General features: G+C 47.9%; 2 protein-coding genes across 2 annotated transcripts; both read left to right on the forward strand.

The window, feature by feature from the left end:
- The first annotated feature begins 9405 nt into the window (after positions 1–9405).
- On the forward strand, positions 9406–10352 carry LOC125539666 (FCS-Like Zinc finger 2-like). The gene has a single exon (XM_048703172.1). The coding sequence runs from the start codon at positions 9635–9637 to the stop codon at positions 9914–9916; it is 282 nt and encodes a 93-aa protein (XP_048559129.1). The 5' UTR covers positions 9406–9634; the 3' UTR covers positions 9917–10352.
- A 9749-nt stretch (positions 10353–20101) lies between these two features.
- On the forward strand, positions 20102–20912 carry LOC125539667 (FCS-Like Zinc finger 2-like). The gene has a single exon (XM_048703173.1). The coding sequence runs from the start codon at positions 20280–20282 to the stop codon at positions 20568–20570; it is 291 nt and encodes a 96-aa protein (XP_048559130.1). The 5' UTR covers positions 20102–20279; the 3' UTR covers positions 20571–20912.
- The last annotated feature ends 1006 nt before the right edge of the window (positions 20913–21918 follow it).

Consider the following 21918-nt stretch of genomic DNA (forward strand, 5'->3'; position numbering starts at 1 on the left):
ATTTTCTGCACCAAATTTTGGGATGGATTGGTTGGCTGGATGACATAGCACAATTGAAATGAACCCTAGATCTTTCAATATGTAGTACTGTATGTATCTATCCTATGATTTTTAGTCTTATAGTTCTTGCCCCCCTATCTCTATTTTCTGGCTCGGTCCCTGCTTTTTATAATCAGTGAACTAGCCAGGACTGCTGAAAAAAATGCAGAACTTGCAGTGGAAATGATGACACTCCAATTTGCGGTTTGTTTGAACATTTCGTACTTATGTTTTGTCCCTTTGTTGGTGTATCACGTGTCCTCTAGTCATCGCCGAGTCACTTGGAAATTGTTGGAAATTGTGTGAGCGGGCAATTTGCCTGGCTGGAAGCTGAAGATATGGACGTGCAACAGAAGATGTGCCCAGCCTGATGAGCACCAGGCAGGCGGTGACTCGGCTGCATACGGAGCACGTCGTATCGATATGTCGACACTCTCCGTGTCAAACAAAAACCAACCGCTTTAGCTGACTAGCTCCAGTCCCCACTCTGGAACCACCACCAATCAAATTCTGAAGTCATCTCATAGAAAAGAGTGCTTAAAAAATTTGTGGAGGCGAGCGTGCGATCGTTTCCCACCGTGCACGTCAGCTACTCTACTAGTAGTATAGCAGAGCGTTGTGCACCGATCACTGTCTGCCAAGCAAGATTACTTGCAGACTCCAAAAATTACGTGCAACTGCTCCACTGTTAAGCGAGACACTAAGGGCATGTTTGGTTCTAAATAAGTCATCAATTTATATGTCGAAAAGTAAAAAAAAAATAACTTATTTTGCCAAACAGATTCAACTTATAAGTCACCCCAACTTTTAAGTCATAAGTTGCTTCATCCCAACTTAAAACTTATAAGTGATCCTCTTTACATGAGTCCTATCACCTTTATATAAAAAATAAGATGGGAATGTGTGGTCATCTGACTTATAAGTCAGAAGACAATCAAACAGGCCTAACTTATAAGTCACTAATTTTAAGTCACTTGACTTAGATGACTTATTGAAACAGGCCCTAAACAAATTGGGCGCGCAGATCTCGAGAGAGCTGCCCCCTAGGACGAAGCCTGCCCGTCTGACCGGCAATGCAAGATGCCATTGGCCCCTAGTATATCCGCACCACCGCCGTCAACCCCAAAAATTACCGCTCGAGTCTTCAGGCGCGTGCACCTGTAAATTGCAGCCTGCTGCTAGGTGCACCCCCCCTGACCCGAGTCGTGCTGGCACCCGTACCGGCTCGTTGCTTGTGGGCGTGCCAAGCTCATGTGCGCTTGATTGCGCAGACAAGACGTGTACGCGTGCCGACTGCCCAGTGACCCGGCAGCTGTTCACAAGGTGCTGCCGGACGCCGTGGCGCGCATGCAGTGCACTCCCCTGTGATTCCCGTATGGAGCAACGTCGCCTAGTGAAAATGAAGTGGCATCAACCTCTTTTCTGGTTTTCTTTTCTGTTTATTTTTCGTGTAAAGGGCACCAATGATACAAGCAAGTGCGCACGCATTTGCTATTTGTTGTCACTGCGTGCCTGGCCATGTGTGGTGCCACCGGCCACTCCGGTCTGTCCCCTTGTGTATGTTTGTAAAAGTGCTGGAACCCTAATTATCAGCGCTAAGACGTCCGCTTTACTTTAATCCAAAGCTGGAGTAGATCTGATGCCCTCGTTCCCTACAAGAGGCATGGCGGATGCATGTGTTCATTATTGACGTGAGACTGTTCTTTTGCTGGGAAAAGCGGAGCAAGTGCTCGTATTTGCAGTCTCGATCGACCACCCAAAGTGCTATCAGCGTATGCAAATTCACAGTTTTGGCACTTTTGGCAAACTTCAGTAAAACCTGGCCTGCTTTGTACAAATTTCGGGATTTAACCATTTTTCTCTATCGTCACTGTTCTTGCCGGTAGGGTAAAACATCCTACCGCCCGACTCTCTGACGGTAGGACTTACTTGCATCGGCACGCCCGTTTGGCGTGGAAAAAGACCCTACTGCCAAAGTCCTAGATCATAGAGACATGCATGCAATAAACAAAAGTGAAGACCCTAGTGTTATGGTCCTTGATGTAAGTGTAAGACAACACACATGATCATGCTCCCACCTTCCACCCTCCTGCGACGCGCCGCTCCGGCGACCGCAGCCTCCATACCGCGCCCCCCGCGCCGGCTCGACCTCGCAGCGGTCCCCCCCCCCCCGGCTTCCCCTCACCGCGGTTCTCTCAGCCGGATTTGGTTACGGGCCTGTTCCCGCAGCTGGTGGGGATTTCCCTAGATCCGCGGAGCTCGTCGGCTGTGACGCCTGCGGCCGCGGCGGATTCGACCGAGTGCCCAAGACTGGTGAGCTTCGCAATCAAGGCTTCTGTGCTGGAGGGCACGCCACCGCCCCCTATTCATGGCGTCCACCGGCCGTGCCTCAAGACTCCTGCTACCTCATTCATGGCGCGTGGCCAGTGCCCGTTGCTTGAAGCTCCCTCAAGCCCTGCGCGCCCTGCTGCGCCTTCAAGGCATGCTGGCCGCTCGAACGACAGCTCGGTGGCGGAGGGATGGCATTCTCCCTCAAGCCCTGTGCGCCCTGCCACGGCTTCAAGGTGAGCTGTCCGCTCAGGCGACAGTTCGGAGGAGGGTTGGCGTCTTGTTCGACCGCCATACTGGTGGAGGGAGGGACGATCCACCCACCAGCATTCAAGCCACTCCCCTTCACCCTCTTATTCCTCCCCGCAGCGGCTGCGGGGGTTCGTCAGGCTTAGGGACAGAGAGTGCCACCGCTGCCTTCTCAAGGACCACTGCAGAGCTAGCTGCAGAAATCCTTTGACCTGTCGTCACTGCCGAGATCGGACACAAGGCGAGGGGCTGCACCAGCGCTCGTTCCCCCTCTGCGAGTCCGGCTTCGGGGGCATCTACGTCTCCGTGGGCTGCTCTGCCTCAACCTCCCTTGGTGCTGCCCTCGCCGCCAGCGCCTCCCTCCATGTCGCGCCATGCCTCCCGCCCTCTCCGTGTGGGCGACCCCTCGCTGCGCCCTGAGGAGGGTCACATGGTCATCGTCTCCTCCGCAGAGATGGAGGCCAACGCTGCGAGCCTCGCGTCCTTGGGGGCCTTCCTCTGGCTTGGTGGAAACCGGTCGGCGGTGAACGCAACGGAGATCAAGGAGGCCATCTCCATCCAGTTCGGCATTGAGCGCGTCACGGTGGTCTCCTACTTCCCCGAGGACTTCTTTTCCTTGTTCGGGCACCCTCACCACCGAGACAGGTTCACCGCGTCGTCTGGGCGCTTCCGGCACGCTGGCCTCGACATCCACTCCTCAAACTGGCGGCCTGATGCTCACTCCGACGTGGTGCAGGCGAACTACCATGTCCACCTGTGCATTGAGGGAATCCCGCTCAATGCTTGGAGCAATTCCGTGGCGGTGCAAGTTCTCGGGCCAGACACCTTCCTGCACTATTTCGACATCGCCACGCTCCGCCGTGAAGATGCTTCCCGCCTGAAGCTTTGTGCATGGTCGGACAACCCCTCTGCCATCCCCAAAGTCCATCGCGTCACCATCGCCCCGAGGGTGCAAGCTGGTGTTGGTGGCGCCCCTTCCACGGCCGTCGGCCACCGCGGGATCCGTCGCCGCGCCATCGTCCACCTGGACCAGCTATAAGACTACACGCCTGACGCCTCTGGTCAGGTGCCTCGCCGCCCCCGCACTGACCCGTTCACCTGGGTCTATGGGATGGTCGATGGGAAAGAGAAGGCGCGGGATGACCGGGAACCGCCCCCACCCCCTCGTCGTCGAGAGGACGACGACCGCCACCGTAGGGACGACGACCGCAACAGAGATGATCGAAGAGGACGCGACAACGACCGACAGCACTCCTCTTCCTGGAGGGGCCTCTTCCGCAGCCGGTCTTGTGCGCCGGAGCGCCACAGGACTGATGGGCGTCAGGGGGGTCATGATGCTGACCGTGGCCGCGACGACCGCGACCGCGGACGGGATGGCAGACGGCGGGCGTGCTCCCTGGACCGTGGCTCCCGCAGCCGTTCGCCACCTCCGTCCCGGCGTACCACGTCAAGCGATGTCATCCACATCAGATCATCTTCAACCGCGGTGGACTGTCTGCGGCGGGCTGCCCCCTGCTTTGCGCCAACCCCGGTGCAGCCTTCGCTCACCATCGACTTGCCGGTGGGAACCCCAGAGCTGGAGCGCTCGCCCTCGCCCTCTATGGTGGCGGTCCTGGAACATGTTGTCTCCCCAGCTCCCTCTTTGGGGACGGCCACCCATGACTCCCCTGCTCTCACGCCACCCCCGGTGGCTGAGACAGAGCTGCAGTTTGGCACTGCGGGCGGCGACACACTGGAGGATGACGTGGCGACTCCCATCTTTGTCCCAAGCAGGCCGGCTTTGCTTCCCTCGTCGCCCTTCTCCTCGTCGCCTCGGCCCCCTGCTGCAAGACTCAAGACGTTGGTCGGAGTCACCGGCTTTCAGCTGAACCGTCACAGCCCAAGACTACATGCCAAGAACTGCAAGCTGCCCGTTGCGGCGATGGCCGAGAAGCTTCTTTGCCAACGCATGGGTATTGTTGACGAGGGAGAGCAGCTCACCGAGGCGGCCATCACCAAGTTTGTCCACATGTTTCATGGTCGTCTCCCAGACATCACCATTGCCACGCTTAGGGCCCTTTTCAACTTTGATTGCGACCTGATGTTGGCCGTCGAGAGTGCCCTGATTGAGCACGGTGGAGAAGGTGGCCCGGAGCTGGGCTCTCAGGAGGACGTGGGCGCTTCGGCTGCGACCTGATGTGTTGCTGGATGGTGTCGTGCTGCTGTAGTAATTAGTGAACCATGTTAGTTGAACCATGTACCTCTGAATCCTGTAGTTCTGCTCCCTCTACGCCTGTTTGCAACTGCAATCTGTTGCAGCAACCTGATGCCCTGGCGAGGCAATATGTCAACTCCTCATGTACGCCTGTTTGCTGCTTCGTGTTCTCGAAGTGGATGTTGGCCCTGGCGAAGCTGGTTATGTTGTTGTTTGTGCTACTATGTCCTGGTTCTGCCCTTGCAAGTTGCTGGCTGTACCTACATTGTTGTGTCAACGCCAAGATCAAGGATGTAGACCTAGTTTCCAAATGACAGAACACAACCTCACAATTCTGAATTGGAATGTCAGAGGTCTAAATTGCCCGAACCGTCGCTCCATCGTTCATGAAACGATTGTTGCTACTCCTTGCCACATCGATTGCTTACAAGAATCCAATATGGAGAATGTAGACTCCCTCACTGCTGCTCACATTGGAGGTCAGAGGCTCAAAATTTTTGCCCAACAATCGGTAGACGGTACCCGTGGTGGCATCCTTCTGCTATGGGATGAGGATGTGGTCCAGCTATCAAACGTGCATTTTGGGACCTACTACCTCTCGGCCTTCGTTACCCTGCGCTCCCAGACTGACAACTCCACCTCCTTCAAGCTGACCGCTGTCTACGGCCCTACCCGTGGCAATCTCAAGGACGCCTTCTTTGGCGAGCTTGTGTCCGAAAAGCCTCCCCCGGGCACCATGTGGCTGGTTACGGGTGACTTCAACCAAATCTATCGAGCAAGAGATAAGAATTGCGCAAATGCCAATCGCAGTCGCATTGTCCGTTTTAGAAACGCCCTGAACTCCTGTGAGTTAAAAGAGATCCATCTGCAAAACAAGAGATTCACGTGGAGCAACGGTCAAAGTGATCCTACATTAAGCAAACTTGATAGCTTCTTTTGCAATGAGGAATGGGACTTGGAGTTCGGTTCGCACATCTTGCATGCCCTTTCTTCCTCTCTGTCCGACCATTGTCCGCTCCTGCTTGCAAATGCGAATGGCCCAAAACGTTCCAAGTGCTTTCGTTTTGAGAACTTCTGGATTATTATGCCTTGGTTTCTGTCCACAGTCCAAGCGGCATGGAATGAAGACCATAACCATGTCGAGCCCTACCACATTCTCCATCACAAGCTCAAGAAAAGTAGTATCAGACTTAAATCTTGGAGTAGAACACTTTTCTCTAATGTCAAGGTCCAGCTCCATATGGCCCTGGAGGTCATCCTTCGCCTTGATATTGCGCATGAATCTAGATCCCTGAGCGCCGCCGAGCTTGATCTCCGAAAGAGGCTTAAGAGGCGTGTCGTTGGTCTGGCCGTGCTAGAGAAGGCTCAGAAACGGCAAATGTCAAGGATCACGAACATCAAAGAAGGAGACGCCAACACTAGATTCTTCCACCTCAGAGTCAATCGCAGAAGGAGAAAAAAATTCGTCCATCGCCTAAAACATAATGGTGGCTGGGTTACCAACCACGACCATAAGAAGGCCATCATTCACAGCCACTTCTCCTCTGTTATCAAGAAGGGCCCTCGGCGACAAAGGGACTTTAACTGGGAGGGCATTCTCGCCCCTGACTGTGACCTCAGTGACGTTGGATCCCCTTTCACTGAGGAGGAGGCTAGGCGTGCCGTGTTTGAGTCTCCATCTGATAAGGCTCCGGGACCTGATGGCTTTACGGGTGCTTTCTTCAAAGCATGTTGGGACATCATCAAGGTGGGTGTCATGGCTGCCATTGACCACTTCTCCAATCTGCATGCTTCAAACTTCCACTGGTTGAACTCGGCCAACATCGTGCTCATTCCGAAGAAAGATGGTGCGGAAGATATCTCTGACTTTCGGCCTATCAGTCTCATCCATGCCGTGGCCAAGCTCATTGTGAAGATGATGGCATCCCGCCTCGCAGTTCACATGGATGATCTTGTTTCGCCAGCCCAGAGCGCCTTTATCAAGAAGCGAAGCATCCACGACAACTTCACCTATGTGCGCAACCTTGCCAGAAGGTTCCACCGGAGCAAGACCCCCATGTTGCTCTTCAAACTTGACATCAAGAAGGCCTTTGATTCGGTTCGATGGGACTACTTATTGGACCTCCTGCAGCACCCTGGCTTCCCTGTGCGTTTCCGAGGCTGGGTTTCGGCACTCCTCTCCTCGGCCTCCTCGCGAGTTTTCCTTAATGGCATGACTGGTGATCCTATCCGTCATGGTAAAGGCCTGCGACAAGGGGATCCGATGTCCCCTTTACTCTTTCTGCTCGCCATCGACCCCCTACACCACATCCTTGACAAGGTCACAAGGCAAGGCAAACTTCAGCCACTCCGGGCCAACACCGCCACTCTCCGTGCCTCCCTTTATGCTGATGACGCTGTTGTTTTCATCAAGCCTATCAAGGAGGACGTTCACTACTTCTCTTCTGTCTTTGATGCTTTCGGGAAGGTCACGGGCCTGGTCACCAATTGCAATAAGAGTCTTGTGGCCCCCATCCGCTGTGCCGCTCACCCCTTTTCCCATTACATACCTCGGGCTGCCCCTCACGGTGTCAAGGCTCAAAGCAATACACTTCTTGCCCCTCGAAGATAAAGTTGCACGCAAACTTGCTCCTTGGATTGGGCATGTCATGGCTGCCCCTGGTAGGGCTGTCCTAGTTAAGGCGGTACTCACTTCCATCGCCATTTATAACATCACATCGCTTGTCCTACCGGTGGAGGTGCTCAAGAGGATTGATGCCTTGAGACGGGCCTTTCTATGGGCTAGCTGCGATAAGGTCACTGGAGGCAAGTGCAAGATCAATTGGGAGCGGGTCTGTCGACCGAAGATTATGGGCGGCCTTGGAATTCCGAACTTGTGGAAGTTTGCCACCGCGCTTCGCCTCCGCTGGCTTTGGTTCGAGTGGTCTGCTACACCCAAACCTTGGCTTGGGCTTGGCACCCCTTGCGACGAGGCTGATAGGGACCTTTTCGCGATAGTGAAGATTGGAGATGGCTCCAAAGCTCTCTTCTGGAAGTCCCCTTGGCTTAATGGGTTGAGGCCAATGGATATTGTTCCCAAAATATTTGATATCTCCAAAAGGAAAGACTGCTATGTACAAAAGGCCCTAAATGAAGACTTTTGGGTCACCCAGATCAACTTGACAGAAGGCATCTCTGCCGGGCATATCCAGGAGTTCGCCACTCTGTGGGAGAAGCTGGATGGGGTTATTCTTGATCACGACATGCAAGATACGATCACTTGGAAGTTCACGGACAACGGTACCTACTCCACTTCCTCAGCCTACAAGATGCAGTTCGAGGGGCATACCACCACGCCTCTGCTTAACACCGTTTGGAAGGTGTGGGCCACTCCTAAATGCAAGTTCTTTGCTTGGTTAGTCATCCACAACAGAGTTTGGACGGCGGATAGGCTACAACGGAGGGGGTGGCCAAATTGCGGCTTGTGCCCGTTCTGCAACCAGGTCCAGGAATCGGCGGCCCATCTTCTGTTCCAGTGCCGCTTTTCGATCGCCATCTGGAACACGATTAAGGCGAGGATTGGGCAACTATGAACAATGTCAACGACTGGTGGACTAAGCTTTCCCTTGCGCGTTCGCCATCTCGGAAGGGAATGGCCTCGCTCCTTATGTTGGTCTCCTGGGAGCTATGGAAGGAGAGGAACGCTAGGGATTTTAGAGATACTTCTACGCCTTCGATTATTATCGTGGACAAGATCCTTGATGAGGCAAGCCTATGGGTTTCTGCGGGGGGCCAAGGGTTTAGATGTGATCCTGCCTCGTGAGTAGTTTTTCTTTTTCGCCACCATGTGGCTGCTGTATTCGGACCCTGTCTCCTCTTCTTCTTAACCAATGAAATGGCAAGTCTTTTGCCTGTTTCAAATAAAAGTGTAACACAACCTACCGTAGGTACTCCCTCCGTTTTTTTAGTCTGCATATAAAATTTGATCAAAGTCGAACTTTATTAACTTTAACTAAGTTTATAAAAAATCATCAAGATTCACAATATGAAATCAATATTGTTATATGCATTATGAAATTGATTTTCGTAACATAAAACACTAGCATTGTAGATATTGAATTTTTTTTCTAAAAAGTTGGTCAAACTTTACAAAGTTTGACTTTGTTCAAATCTTAAATGCTGACTAAAAAGAAACGGATGGAGTAAGTCCTACCGTCAGAGACTCTGGTAGTAGGTTGTGCTACCCTACTGCCAAAGCCAATGACAATACAAAAAAAGTCAGATCTTAATTTTTTTACAAATCAGGGTCTGATTTCGCTGAACTTTTCGAAAAGCATAAAAACAGTGAAACCGGCCTATCAGCGTATTTACGAGACCATCTGGTTTTTTCTCGACGTCGACGTCGACATGGACATTCTACAGACTCCTCTAATCCTCTCCGTTTGTATAAAGAAGAACTTGTGCCTAACCCCGTCGGCGTCACACATAACTCCGTCGTCGCCGTCGTTTTCGTTGGGGCCCACGTTATCCATCGAGCCAACCACCGCTTCACACCCGGGCACGCTGGAACCCTCTCCCTTGGTCCATGGTTAGCCCCATACCGCGCACCGGACCATGGTTTGCAAGCCGCCAGTGCACCAATAACAGGGTTGCCGTGCTCCCTTCGCCCATATATGCCCACGCTCCCGCTTCGCAGCTGCACTGATCTCACCCACCTCTTCCCCCCGCCAAGAGCAGCAACGAACTACGAATTCTAGCTCTGAAGCAGCTCAAGATCGGGCTTGCTAGAAGAAGCCATTCCGAGTCTTTTCCCAACCATACAGGCTACAGGCCTACAGCAATACCATGGCGGCATCAGTAGCCTGCGCCTTCTTCTTCGAGGCCGAGCCGGTGGGCGAGCCCGGCATGCCGGCGCTAGACGCGTGCGCGCTCTGTGCCAAGCGGCTGGTGCGCGACAGCGACGTCTTCATGTACAGAGGGGACACGCCCTTCTGCAGCGAGGAGTGCCGCCACGAGCAGATGCAGCTCGACGCCGTCTCCGCCAGGCAGGCCGCCCGGAGGCTGCAGCGGTTCTCGGCGGGAGCAGAGTCCGGGCGTGCACGCCATGGGGTGTCCGTCTCGAGCTAACCAGCGAGAGTGCCAAGCGACATACAGTACGTGCCTGACAACGAAAGGTTATTATGCTTGAGCCAACCTGATCTCCGTGCACCAAGCCGCTGGTGTCCGTGGCTAGCTGATCGATCAGCGCGAGGTCGAGGAGACTTGCCTTGCTTGAAGAAGCAAGGGGCGAGCGAGTCACCGGAGTCGCTCACGGCAGGCCGGCGCTGCATGTGCTGCCGGTCAAGTGATTTGGGCATAAACGCAGCGGAAAAGGGGCTGGATTGAATCTGAAGAAAGTGAAGCAAACAAGATTCCCCGCGGCTTAACTTTGAGGCGGTCATGTCTGACCCTCAGTTTTTTCTTTTTTTTCTGCGTTATTGTCACCTCTGTATAAGCTCATTTGAGATGGCACTCTCGCTCGGTACATTCTCAAGCGAATCGACATACAACATGCCTTGTGCAATCCTCTTTCTGTTCGTGAAGAATCATGCTAATGGGATTTTGCAAGTGTACACATAGTTAATTAAGACCCGGTTAGCTTGATGGAGATTTAAAAAACTAAACCATTTGGATGTTTACCGCACTATTTGAAGTTGCAAAATAGTTCAAGATTTGGGGTGTCAAATCTGGAATACTAAAATCCGAGAGCTAAACTCGGTCGATAAAAACTAAACGGAATGAATATGCACACGACACTATGTGCCCGATGTGCAGCCGATAAATAATTTGCACCGTCAGATGCTTTAGGGACCAAAATACTGATGGCTGGATGGGAAACGTCGTCTGCATGTCGTCTAAAAATATCCGCTGTATAGCAGTGCTCAAAACTAAAAGGAAAAGCTTTTCCTCAACCGTCTGGAAACAAAAAACGAAGCATCGACAACGAGCCACGTGGTGCCATGGGCCTCACACACCGTTCTCTCTTTATCTCCACCTGACCGATTATATCCACATGTTGACTTTACTTTAAGCCACCGTCTAGCTTCTCGACTCCGCCCATGTCCTCCCTTCAGCAAGCCACCATGGTTCCTCCGTCACAACAAGCCATTTGTATCCAAGGAGACACGACGAGACTAAGCGGGCAACACGTCGGCTATGTTGCAAAGCTCCCAGACGTAACATGGCTCATGTTGGAAAGCTTCGAGGTCTAACATGATCCATATTGCAAACCTTGTCAACTGACCAGAGCTTCGAGGTCAACATGATCCATGTTGAAAATCTTATCAACGGGATCGGACTGAGTACAACATGAACCATGTGTGAACCTCCGAGCACAACATGACCCATGTTGCAAATCTCGTCAGCTAGATCGAACGATTGTCTCAAGGTGAATCCAATGGCACACAACCCAACAAATCTTTTCAAAAGATCAGTCAACTGATGCTAGTATTGGACAAAAGTAAAACTGTCTTGAACAACTGAGCATCAAGAAGACAACGCCTACGGTCCACTATTGGCTCTAGCTGGGAATTCCATCTCCCTGGATGGCTGGAATTATGTGGTTTTGCGTACATGTAGGGTGGGGCTACGGAAATTGTTTTTGGTCCCTGAGGCTTTATGGCACATGTTTTTGGAAATTCAAAAAATTGGTTTTTTTGTAATTTTCAAAAGGATCTAACAAACACACACATATGTGTGCGCTACTTGTTTGTGGAATTTCATGACGAGGTATGTTTCGATATGAGCTACACATGAAAAATATGTATTTCTTTAGTGAAGAGTATCCATTGTAAAACTGCATGATTTTTTATGTAGCTCACATCACGATGTATTTCATAATAAGTTTTTACATACTTGCACTACATCACCAATTGCGTGTGTATTTTTTGAGATGTTTCTGAAACTTGAAAGGTCGTTTTTTTTTTACTATTTTGCAAATTCCAGGCTCAGTGGAGTTGGAAGAGAAAAATACACGCTCTTCTGGCTCACCCGATGTTTCTTGTTTATTTTTGAGAAAATCCCATGTTTCTTGATAGACCCAGACATTCGACACATCCGCATTTGACTTGATCTTTATGTCGGAGTATTTTCTGGAAGATCCCTAGATAGGGAACTCTAGACACACAAGTTGATCGGACAGGAAACAAGGGAGAGTTTACCAAGCTTCAGGGCCTCGTGGAAGAGGTAAAACCATACTCATGCTCGTGCGTTTTTCCTGTGTATAAGGGTTGCAACGACCAAGAAATTGAGCAATAACTGTATGGTTATGTATGTTGGCATCTAGCCTACCCCGACTTATATGGGTACCGAGGTCTAGGGTTACACGATCCTGGTCGGGTTGGAGGTATCATCTAGGATGCCGGACATCTTGACTTGTACTCCAAATCTTCCGGATCCGCCTTGCTGTAAGGCCATGGACCGGGTTAGCCAGCCCATGTCATAACGTACCTAGGCCCCCCAGACCGGCCTACTCGGGTCGTCTTCTGGTAAGATGAGGCACCCCTGGGCCGTAATAGCGTCACCGAGCCCTTGGCCGACCTACTCGGGCCGGCTTCTGGTAAGATGAGGCACCCCTAGGCTTTAATAGCGCCACCTAATTTTTTTCTTAAGAAAAGGGTCCGCGTGTAGCCGAGTCATTTTAAACCAACATAAACAGGTCAAGTGTGAGCCAGGTCTAACTCACCCCCAAACAGATATAGCCATTTTCTTATTTGGTTATTTTCGGGAATACCGTATTTGTGTCAAGCTAAACGATTTTGTAACATATTATATACGATAATCATACATTATCTACACTGAAAAGAGCTGAAACACACTTTATGTTCTAGAACAGGTGGATTATAGCTTTACTTATAAAATACAAAAACAATTGATAATGAAGAGAGGAGACATTTTTTCTCAAAAGTGAAAGAGAGATGAGATTTTTTCCTGTTCATATGGGACAAAACATTTCAGATAGATTCATATGAATAATCATAGCTTTCCTTGTAGTAGAAGCAGAACTTTATTAAACTAGCCAAGACCTTTAAATGTCACTTTGATCCACATGACTTTCAAAATGTAGGAAAAGGGAAAACATATATTAGATTGAAATGTCATGTCAATCCTAATCTTACAGAAATTTAGTTTTTGTGAAAGCATAATATAATTGACGAAAATGAACTAATGATTCCACTAATTGAAGATTAGGGTATCAAACCCCTCTGTACAAAGGCAATAATTTAGGCGGGCGGTGACGGTTGCTAAACTACACAATTAAATTAAGTATTGATTACATTATTAGGATCGAATTAATCCTTAACACTCCCCCTACTCTATGCTTGACTATGAATATGCATCATCGTGGTAGAATCCTCCTAATATATGTTTACTCTTGGGAATGTTCATCTCTTCATCATTAGGACTTATTTGCATCATCTTGAGAGTCTCCTCTATAAACCCTGTGGGAAAAATATGACGAAAATTTGACACATATGTTGATAAAACTCATTTAAACCCAGTAGGAAAAATAATGAGAAGAAAACGATGCAAAATATAATGATTATTGTCTTCTTGGTAACTCAAATGAAAAAAACCTTTGAGCATGGAGAAAAGTCATTGGTGAGTTTGGAGAATAATAAATATGATTTTTATATATTCCTTTAGAAAACCCGATGGAGAAATCTTGAAAGTGTCGCATATGTTCTTGAAAATATATTTGCCTTATTAAAAACTATTATGAGAAATTTTGACAGAAAACTCATAAGGGAAAAGACTGATATCTGATATGCCATTGAAAACTCCTTTAAAACTCAATGGGGGGAAATATAAGGAGAAATTGATATGAAATATGTGAACACTTGTATCTATATTGTCTCATAATTAACCTTTTATGAGAAATCATTATGTAAACACTCATGAACGAAAAAAGAGTATAATATATGCAACTTGATGATAGTTAATAGGTTATACAGTAGGAGTTTACTCCCCTTAAACTTTGCAAATTTTAAGATTGTCTCATACCAATTCCACGGATATGATTATGTAATGTAAAAGTTGGTATTGACATTGTGAATAATTCATTGGATTTTCAAAGTATTTTGTTTGCAAAACCGTTTCCACTCTTTCCAATAATTATTGTGGATAAAATAACTTATGTGCAATTTGTCTATGATATTACTCTTCATACATCCCAAATGTATTTTAATGATACAAGTGATATTATCTTAACAGATAACAATATAGGCTTCAAATGAATCTTAACCACATGATATTGAGTGTGGTCAATCATTTTGCTAAGACATGCATATTTTGCAATGCTACGGATAAAACAATTATGTTAGAATGATAAGTGAAAGTAGTTTTTAAAGTCTATTTAGATGACTTTCATAAGAAGGATATTCCAGCAAATTCAGCCATTGATATGGCATTGTTGAGATCAAATAAGTAGCCAATATCATTATATCATATCACAGTCATATCATGATTTTCATGATAGTATTAATTAAGACACTTTGTGAATTTGATATTGAAGGAAATATGCCCTAGAGGCAATAATAAAGTTATTATTTATTTCCTTATATATCATGATAAAAGTTTATTATTCATGCTAGAATTGTATTAAACCGGAAACATGATACATGTGTGAATACATAGACAAACAGAGTGTCACTAGTATACCTCTACTAGACTAGCTTGTTAATCAAAGATGGTTATGTTTCCTAACCATGGACAAAGAGTTGTCATTTGATTAATAGGATCACATCATTAGTTGAATGATCTGATTGACATGACCCATTCCATTAGCTTAGCACCCGATCGTTTAGTATGTTGCTATTGCTTTCTTCATGACTTATACATGTTCCTATGACTATGAGATTATGCAACTCCCGTTTGCCAGAGGAACACTTTGTGTGCTACCAAACGTCACAACGCAACTGGGTGATTATAAAGGAGCTCTACAGGTGTCTCCAAAGGAACATGTTGGGTTGGCGTATTTCGAGATTAGGATTTGTCACTCCGATTGTCGGAGAGGTATCTCTGGGCCCTCTCGGTAATGCACATCACTTAAGCCTTGCAAGCATTGCAACTAATGAGTTAGTTGCGGGATGATGTATTACAGAACGAGTAAAGAGACTTGCCGGTAACGAGATTGAACTAGGTATGGGATACCGACGATCGAATCCCGGGCAAGTAACATACTGATGACAAAGGGAACAACGTATGTTGTTATGCGATCTGACCGATAAAGATCTTCGTAGAATATGTAGGAGCCAATATGAGCATCCAGGTTCCGCTATTGGTTATTGACCGGAGACGTGTCTCGGTCATGTCTACATTGTTCTCGAACCCGTAGGGTCGGCACGCTTAAGGTTACGATGACAGTTATATTATGAGTTTATGCATTTTGATGTACCGAAGGTTGTTCGGAGTCCCGGATGTGATCACGGACATGACGAGGAGTCTCGAAATGGTCGAGACATAAAGATTGATATATTGGAAGCCTATGTTTGGATAACGGAAGTGTTCCGGGTGAAATCGGGATTTTACCGGAGTACCGGGAGGTTACCGGAACCCCCCGGGAGGTATATGGGCCTTAGTGGGCCTTAGTGGAAGAAGAGAAGAGGCAGCCAGTGCTGGGCCGCGCGCCCCTCAACCCCTAGTCCGAATAGGACAAGGAGAGAGGGGGCCGGCGCCCCCTCCTTCTCTCTCTCTCTTTTCCCACCTCACGAATCCTATTCCAACTAGGAAAGGGGGGAGTCCTACTCCCAGATGGAGTAGGACTCCTCCTGGCGCGCCTCTCCTGGCCTGCCGGCCCCCCTCCCTTGAACCTTTATATACGGAGGCAGGGGCACCCCCTAGAGACACAAGTTGATCCACGTGATCATATTGTTAGCCGTGTGCGGTGCCCCCTTCCACCATAGTCCTCGATAATATTGTAGCGGTGCTTAGGCGAAGCCCTGCGATAGTAGTGCATCAAGATCGTCACCACGCCGTCGTGCTGACGGAACTCTTCCCCGACACTTTGCTGGATCGGAGTCCGGGGATCGTCATCGAGCTGAACGTGTGCTAGAACTCAGAGGTGCCGTAGTTTCAGTGCTTGATCGGTCGGGCCGTGGAGACGTACGACTACATCAACCAAACGCTTCCGTTGTCGATCTACAAGGGTACGTAGATCACACTCTCCCCCTCTCGTTGCTATGCATCACCATGATCTTGCGTGTGCGTAGGAATTTTTTTGAAATTACTACGAAACCCAACAGATATGTGCGAGGACAACCCTTACATCAACCATATACCTTTGTTAAGAGTTTACACTCTGAATGAATTTATTGCAAATATAGTTTTAGGCCTGACATAGTTTGCAATTATACAAGTGCTTTGGTGCTAGTAAGATATGGAACTTTAGGTCCTAATATCACTTAATTATCACCCAAGGTTTGAATGGATTTGTATCCCTATGAGGGATAATTTGACCATAGTTGTCTTTGACTGATATAATATATCCATATTGAACTTCTCATGTATGATTTGGATATATGTAGACTCGTATATATATGCATTCTTAGGGGAATGCTCTAGTTCTGAACTTATGTAAAATTTGCTTGAACCCAAACTTTCATGTTAAGATCATTTTGTGTATGTTTAGGTCTTGTAAACACATGGATAATGAGGTCATCAATATGCACTGAGGTGATGTAAGAAAACCAAAGTTTGGGGTTTCTTTATAAGTACACATAAACAATAATCTTTTTTAGTAATTCTTTGAAGAAGTAACCCATTTAGTCCTAGTACCGATAATTTTCCAACCATATTGAGTCATAAAGTGACTTCTGTAATTTTACACAGTAGAAGTTACGATTTATTATTGGATTCAGAATTGTAAGCTCTTCAGGTACTTCAATATAGATTTAGGAAATGAATGGCTCATAAGAGTATGTAGTCACTACTTCCATTAACTGCATGAATAATATTATTTGCATCGCCAAAGATATTTATTATAAAAAACGTAATTCCACTCATACCAAGAGTGTATGCACCAACATGATTGATGTCAGGTCTCTGCATGAAAGCCTTTTTGCTACAAGCCTCTCCATCTCACCACCTCATTTGTTTTATTTATAAATGAGAAGTCATTTGTATTTATATGGAAAATACTTATGAGGAGTAGGCATTACTGTGGTAAGTACCATTCTTTTGTTAAGCGAGTGTTATACTTCCTTACATGCTTCCTTTTATGTGAACCATATGAGTGCAAGAGGTACTCTACCATGGATTTTGGTTCAGGGCCCAAAAGGTTTTAGCAAATTTGAGAAGAAATATATGTAGAAAAAAGTAGTATTTATGTTGCATGATTCCGGTGGAATCGGTGGAATTTGCCAAAATGTATGTATTCCGTTTTAACATCTTGTGATTTCTGCGAGAATGGAGTCAAGGTGTTTCAGAGCCCCAACAAGAAAAATATTGTTCATATTTATGTCGGGCTTTGGATGATAAGCATCCTATGAGGTGTCTTTAAATTTGATGTTGAATTCCATTTACTAGTTGAGGATCTAATTCCCTCTTGTTCCACGGAAGCTTGTGATAAATTATATCTCATGTAGTCAATCTTCTTCCCCTTATGCTCTCATTTGGGGAGAAGAGTGGTTTATTAGGTACCTTCACTCTCTCTAACATTTCACTGCATGAATTTAACATGTAGTGACACCTTTGTTATCAGTAAATTTATGTGGCCGATTTGCAGTGTGTTGCAAATAGACGATTCACTGAACTTCTAGTTCAGATACTTAAGTACGCGGACACAAGGACCGAATGTCAATGGCATTTATAATTTATTTTCTCATCATTCTTTGTGGTACTTTTCCCCCCTACGCCGTAAAATGTCCTTATTGCTGATAATAACTCCCATGTTAGGGGGTCAATATATTTATGTTTGACGGATAAATAGTCATTCCTCAGAAAGATCCAAAATTTCCATTCTGTGACCGCCGCCGTTGAGGACCGACTGAGGGTCGTGACCTGGGATGCCGCCTCAACGGAGGGCGCCTCGTGCGCCAACGCAATGTGTCACTGCCGCTGGTGTTCTCTTCTTCTCTTTGTGGCATGTGCTCTCGGTAGAGGCGTGCTCACAGCATGTGAAAGCGAAAAGTAATTGATGGGAATGAACTACTGATTTATTGATCGAAAATTATACCCTATGTACAAAGGCGGTAATTACATAGGTGGTAAGTCACGGTTGCCAAACTATACAACCGACTTAAGCATCGATGATTAGGATTGAATTAATCCTTTACAGTTTTTCCCATTGCTTCATAGAAAAGCAAAGGATTCTTTACAAGATGTTCGAGTCGATAAAAAAATTCAATGAAATGTATTATAATGGAATCCTTAAAAAATAACTCCAATACTGTATGATTTACTCCTATGGATCGAATGACCAGCATAGAAAAAAAATCAAAGGATTGCAATTCTCCAAAAAAATTGTATGGAAATCCTTTGAGTCAAGAGACCCCAAGAAGGCCGAATGTCCAAGTGAAAAATGATGACACTGCAATTTCCAGATTATTTGAATCATTTGTTTTCTTTGGCGGTGTATCAGGTGTCCTCTAGTCATCGCCGAGTCATTGGAAATTGGGTGAGCGAGCAATGATGGGCTGAGGCTGGTAGACGTAGACGTGCAACGGAAGAGATGTGCCGTGACCCGGTTGCATACGGAGCACGTCGTATCATTGTGTCGAGTGTCGACACTCGCCGCTTCAACCAAAACCCAACCGCTTTTAGCAGACTAGTTGTAGCCCCCACCCTGCAACCAACACCAATCAGACTCTGGAGTCGTCGTCATCACAGGGAAAAGACTTCTTCAGAAAATTCCAGAGGCGAGCGTGCCACCATTGTCATGCGTCGTCACAGTCTGCCGAACGGGATTACGTGCAACTGGTTCACTGCTAAGCCAGGCACTAAACAAATTGTGCGCGCAGATCTCGACGGAGCTGCCCCCTAGGACGAAGCCTGCCCGCCTGCCCGAGATCGGCGATGCGAGATGCATCTACCCCGTGGTATGGAGGAATCTTGAGGCGTGCGACTGTTAATTACGGCCTGCAACTGCAAGGTGCACCCCTTGCTCCGGAACGTGCACGGCGGCCCCGGCGATGAGACCAGCTGGCCTGCAGCTTCTCTCGGTGCATCCTTCTCCCCAAAGTGTTCAGCGTACTACTAGGAGTGGATCTCAAGTGTTGAAAAAGTGTCGTGTGTGACAAGGTGGTTCGTTTGATTGATTGAGCAGACAAGAACTTTACGCGTGCCGAGCTCCCAGTGTCTCGGCTACTGTGCACAAGGTCCGACCTGGCGAGCATGCACCTGCACAGCCCCACAGATTCCCCGATGGAGCACCCGACTGTTGAAAAAGAAGTGGCATCCAACTCTTTTCTGGTTTTATTTCTTTTCTTTTTTTAATCGTGAGCATTCGCTGTCCCTTGTCATTAGGCTGGTCACAATGGGCAAGGGCATAGTCTAGTAACTTACACACTTTCCTAGACTATATTACTATCTTCACATTGGGTAGGAACATCTATGTAGTGTCATGCAACAATGTATTTATTAGGCTATAGACTCATTGTTTCTTGAAGTGTGTGATGTTCCGGTAACTTAGCTAGTTACCACAAGCACCTCTCTCTTCATTAAATATGTGACACATAAGCAAAGTTGTATTGGAGTGTGTGATATTACTCTTAAGTTTCTCCACATTGTGACCAGCCTTAGCATGGCTAAACCATGTGCGGTGTCTCCGTGCCTGTCATTTGCATTTGTTTGTTCTAGCGCTGGAACCCTAATTATCGACACCAAGACGTTGAAGTTACTTTAATCCAAAGCTAGAGTAGATTTGACGCCCTCGTTCCCGACAAGTGGCACGGCGGACGCTTGTGCGGTAACTATTGACGCCAATGCTTGCTCTTATCCACAGCGTTCTTCTGCAGGGAAAAGCGGAGCAATTGCTCGTAGTATTTCCTGTCCCGATCGATCGCCTGTTTTTCTCTAGGTCGACATGGACACTCCACAGAGACTCCTCGAGCCCTCTCCGTTCGTCGGGACCACGCCGTCGACGTCAAGCATAACTCCGCCGTTGTCGTTCTCGTCGCGGTGGCCCACGGTAAGCATCGAACCAACCACCGCAGTACACCCGAGCGTGCCGGAATATACAAGTCCAACCATGGTTTCCCTTCGTCCATGGTTAGATCGACCCATACCGCGCACCGGACCATGGTTTCCCAGGCACCAATAATGGCCTTCCGGTCATCCGGTGCTCCCTCCCCCATATATACCGGCTCTCCAGCTTCGCACCGCTGCACCAAACTCACCCATCTCTTTCCCCCGCCAAGAGCAGCAACGAGCTGTGTGTTCTTGCTAGCTCTGAAGCTCAAGCGCGAGCTTGCTAGAAGAAGCATCTCTCCCCAGTCTGCCATATAGCAGTACCATGGCGGCATCGGTGGCCTGCGCCTTCTTCTTCGACGCCGAGCCGGTGGGCGAGCCCGGCATGCCGGCGCTGGACGCGTGCGCGCTCTGCGCCAAGCCGCTGGCGCGTGACAGCGACGTCTTCATGTACAGAGGGGACACGCCCTTCTGCAGCGAGGAGTGCCGCCACGAGCAGATGCACCTCGACGCCGTCTCCGCCAGGCAGGCCGCCCGGAGGGTGCAGCGGTTCTCGGCGGAGGCGGAGTGCCACCGTGGGCAGCGGCAGTCCAGGAAGGTGTCCATCGCCAGCTAGCCGCGGAAAGTCTTTGTTTGGATCGACAAGATCTGAATGAATTCTGAAGAAAACAACCTCTGTATTCTGAAGAACCATCGATGTCTCTTGGGAGGCGTCTGATGTTTCCGTCTCTCCGGGTACCAGATGCAGCCTGGCGCCGCCTACGAGAGGCAAGGCAGCCAGGCAGGGCAGCATCAGGCGGCACCAAGCATCATAGGAGACTGTAGCTTTCCCCCATGTGTCCATGGCAAGCTAATTAAGCTGCCCGGATAGGAGGAAATTCTACTTGTTCTTGATCGATCTGTGCTGTGCCGATGAAGTGTTATTTGATTAGAAATGAAAACAGAAAAGTAAACACCATGGATCTGAAGAGAGCAATCAGACTTGATTCCCAATTTGTTTATCTTCAATTTGGGTCGCATGTCTGCCCACTCTCTTATTTCTTACCCCTAAATGATTGGATCCAGTTTGGTTTTGTACTTTTGCGTGCACACTGTGCTATAGAGCACTGTCACTGTAAACACTTCATGGCAATCGGTAAGGACTAACTCCAACCGGCAAACCTAAACGTATACTCCCTCCGGTCCTAAAAATTTGACTTTTTACTGTTTTCAAATGACTACCATGTACGGATATATATAGACATATTTTAGAGTGCGGATTACTCATTTTGCTACGTAAGTTGTCAATTATTGAAATCTCTAGAAAAACAAATACTTCTTCCGTCCCAAAATTTTGTTTCTTATATTTGTCTAAATACAAATGTATCTAATTAAGTTTTAGTTTTATATATATTCGTATCTAGACAAATCTAAGATAAGAGTTTTGGAACGGATGTAGTATTTAGGAACGGAGGGAGTACATGGTTTGTCGGTTTTCACCCTTTGGATTTGAGTATCGCGACGGTGGCGGAGCAGATGAGGCGATGGAGAGCGGTCGGCGCACGGGGATGCCAACGAGGGCAACGACGATGGACGACGACGACGTGCAAAGGTGTTGGAGAGGATGGTGCGTGATGGTCGCAACGGCGAAGAGGCCAAGGAACACCTTGGCGATGGCCGCGAGAGCGGTGTAGCCGGCGGTTGGGGCGCGAGGAGAAAGGGGACGAATTAAAATTGAGAAACCGCCAAATGAACTATGCGTGTTGTTGAAGTGGCGGGTGCTGCCCGCTGCAATGTTTAGCTGTGGCAAGCGACATTGAGGGTCCGCCACTTTTGTTTCCACATTTTTGGTTCAAAATAACATCCAAACGAGGACGAAGTAGGTTCAATCTTTTACTAGCTTTTAAGTACACACCATTGCAAGTTTCATGCTTAAATTCGCCACTTTTTGAGTTGATTTGCTTAAATTCGGTTCAACATAACGT

Source organism: Triticum urartu, chromosome 2, assembly GCF_003073215.2.
Source record: "Triticum urartu cultivar G1812 chromosome 2, Tu2.1, whole genome shotgun sequence".
Classification (NCBI taxonomy): domain Eukaryota; kingdom Viridiplantae; phylum Streptophyta; class Magnoliopsida; order Poales; family Poaceae; genus Triticum; species Triticum urartu.

Bases quoted from the DNA above. Each gene is read 5' to 3' on its own strand.
- LOC125539666 (XM_048703172.1), top strand. From the start codon at position 9,635: ATGGCGGCATCAGTAGCCTGCGCCTTCTTCTTCGAGGCCGAGCCGGTG.
- LOC125539667 (XM_048703173.1), top strand. From the start codon at position 20,280: ATGGCGGCATCGGTGGCCTGCGCCTTCTTCTTCGACGCCGAGCCGGTG.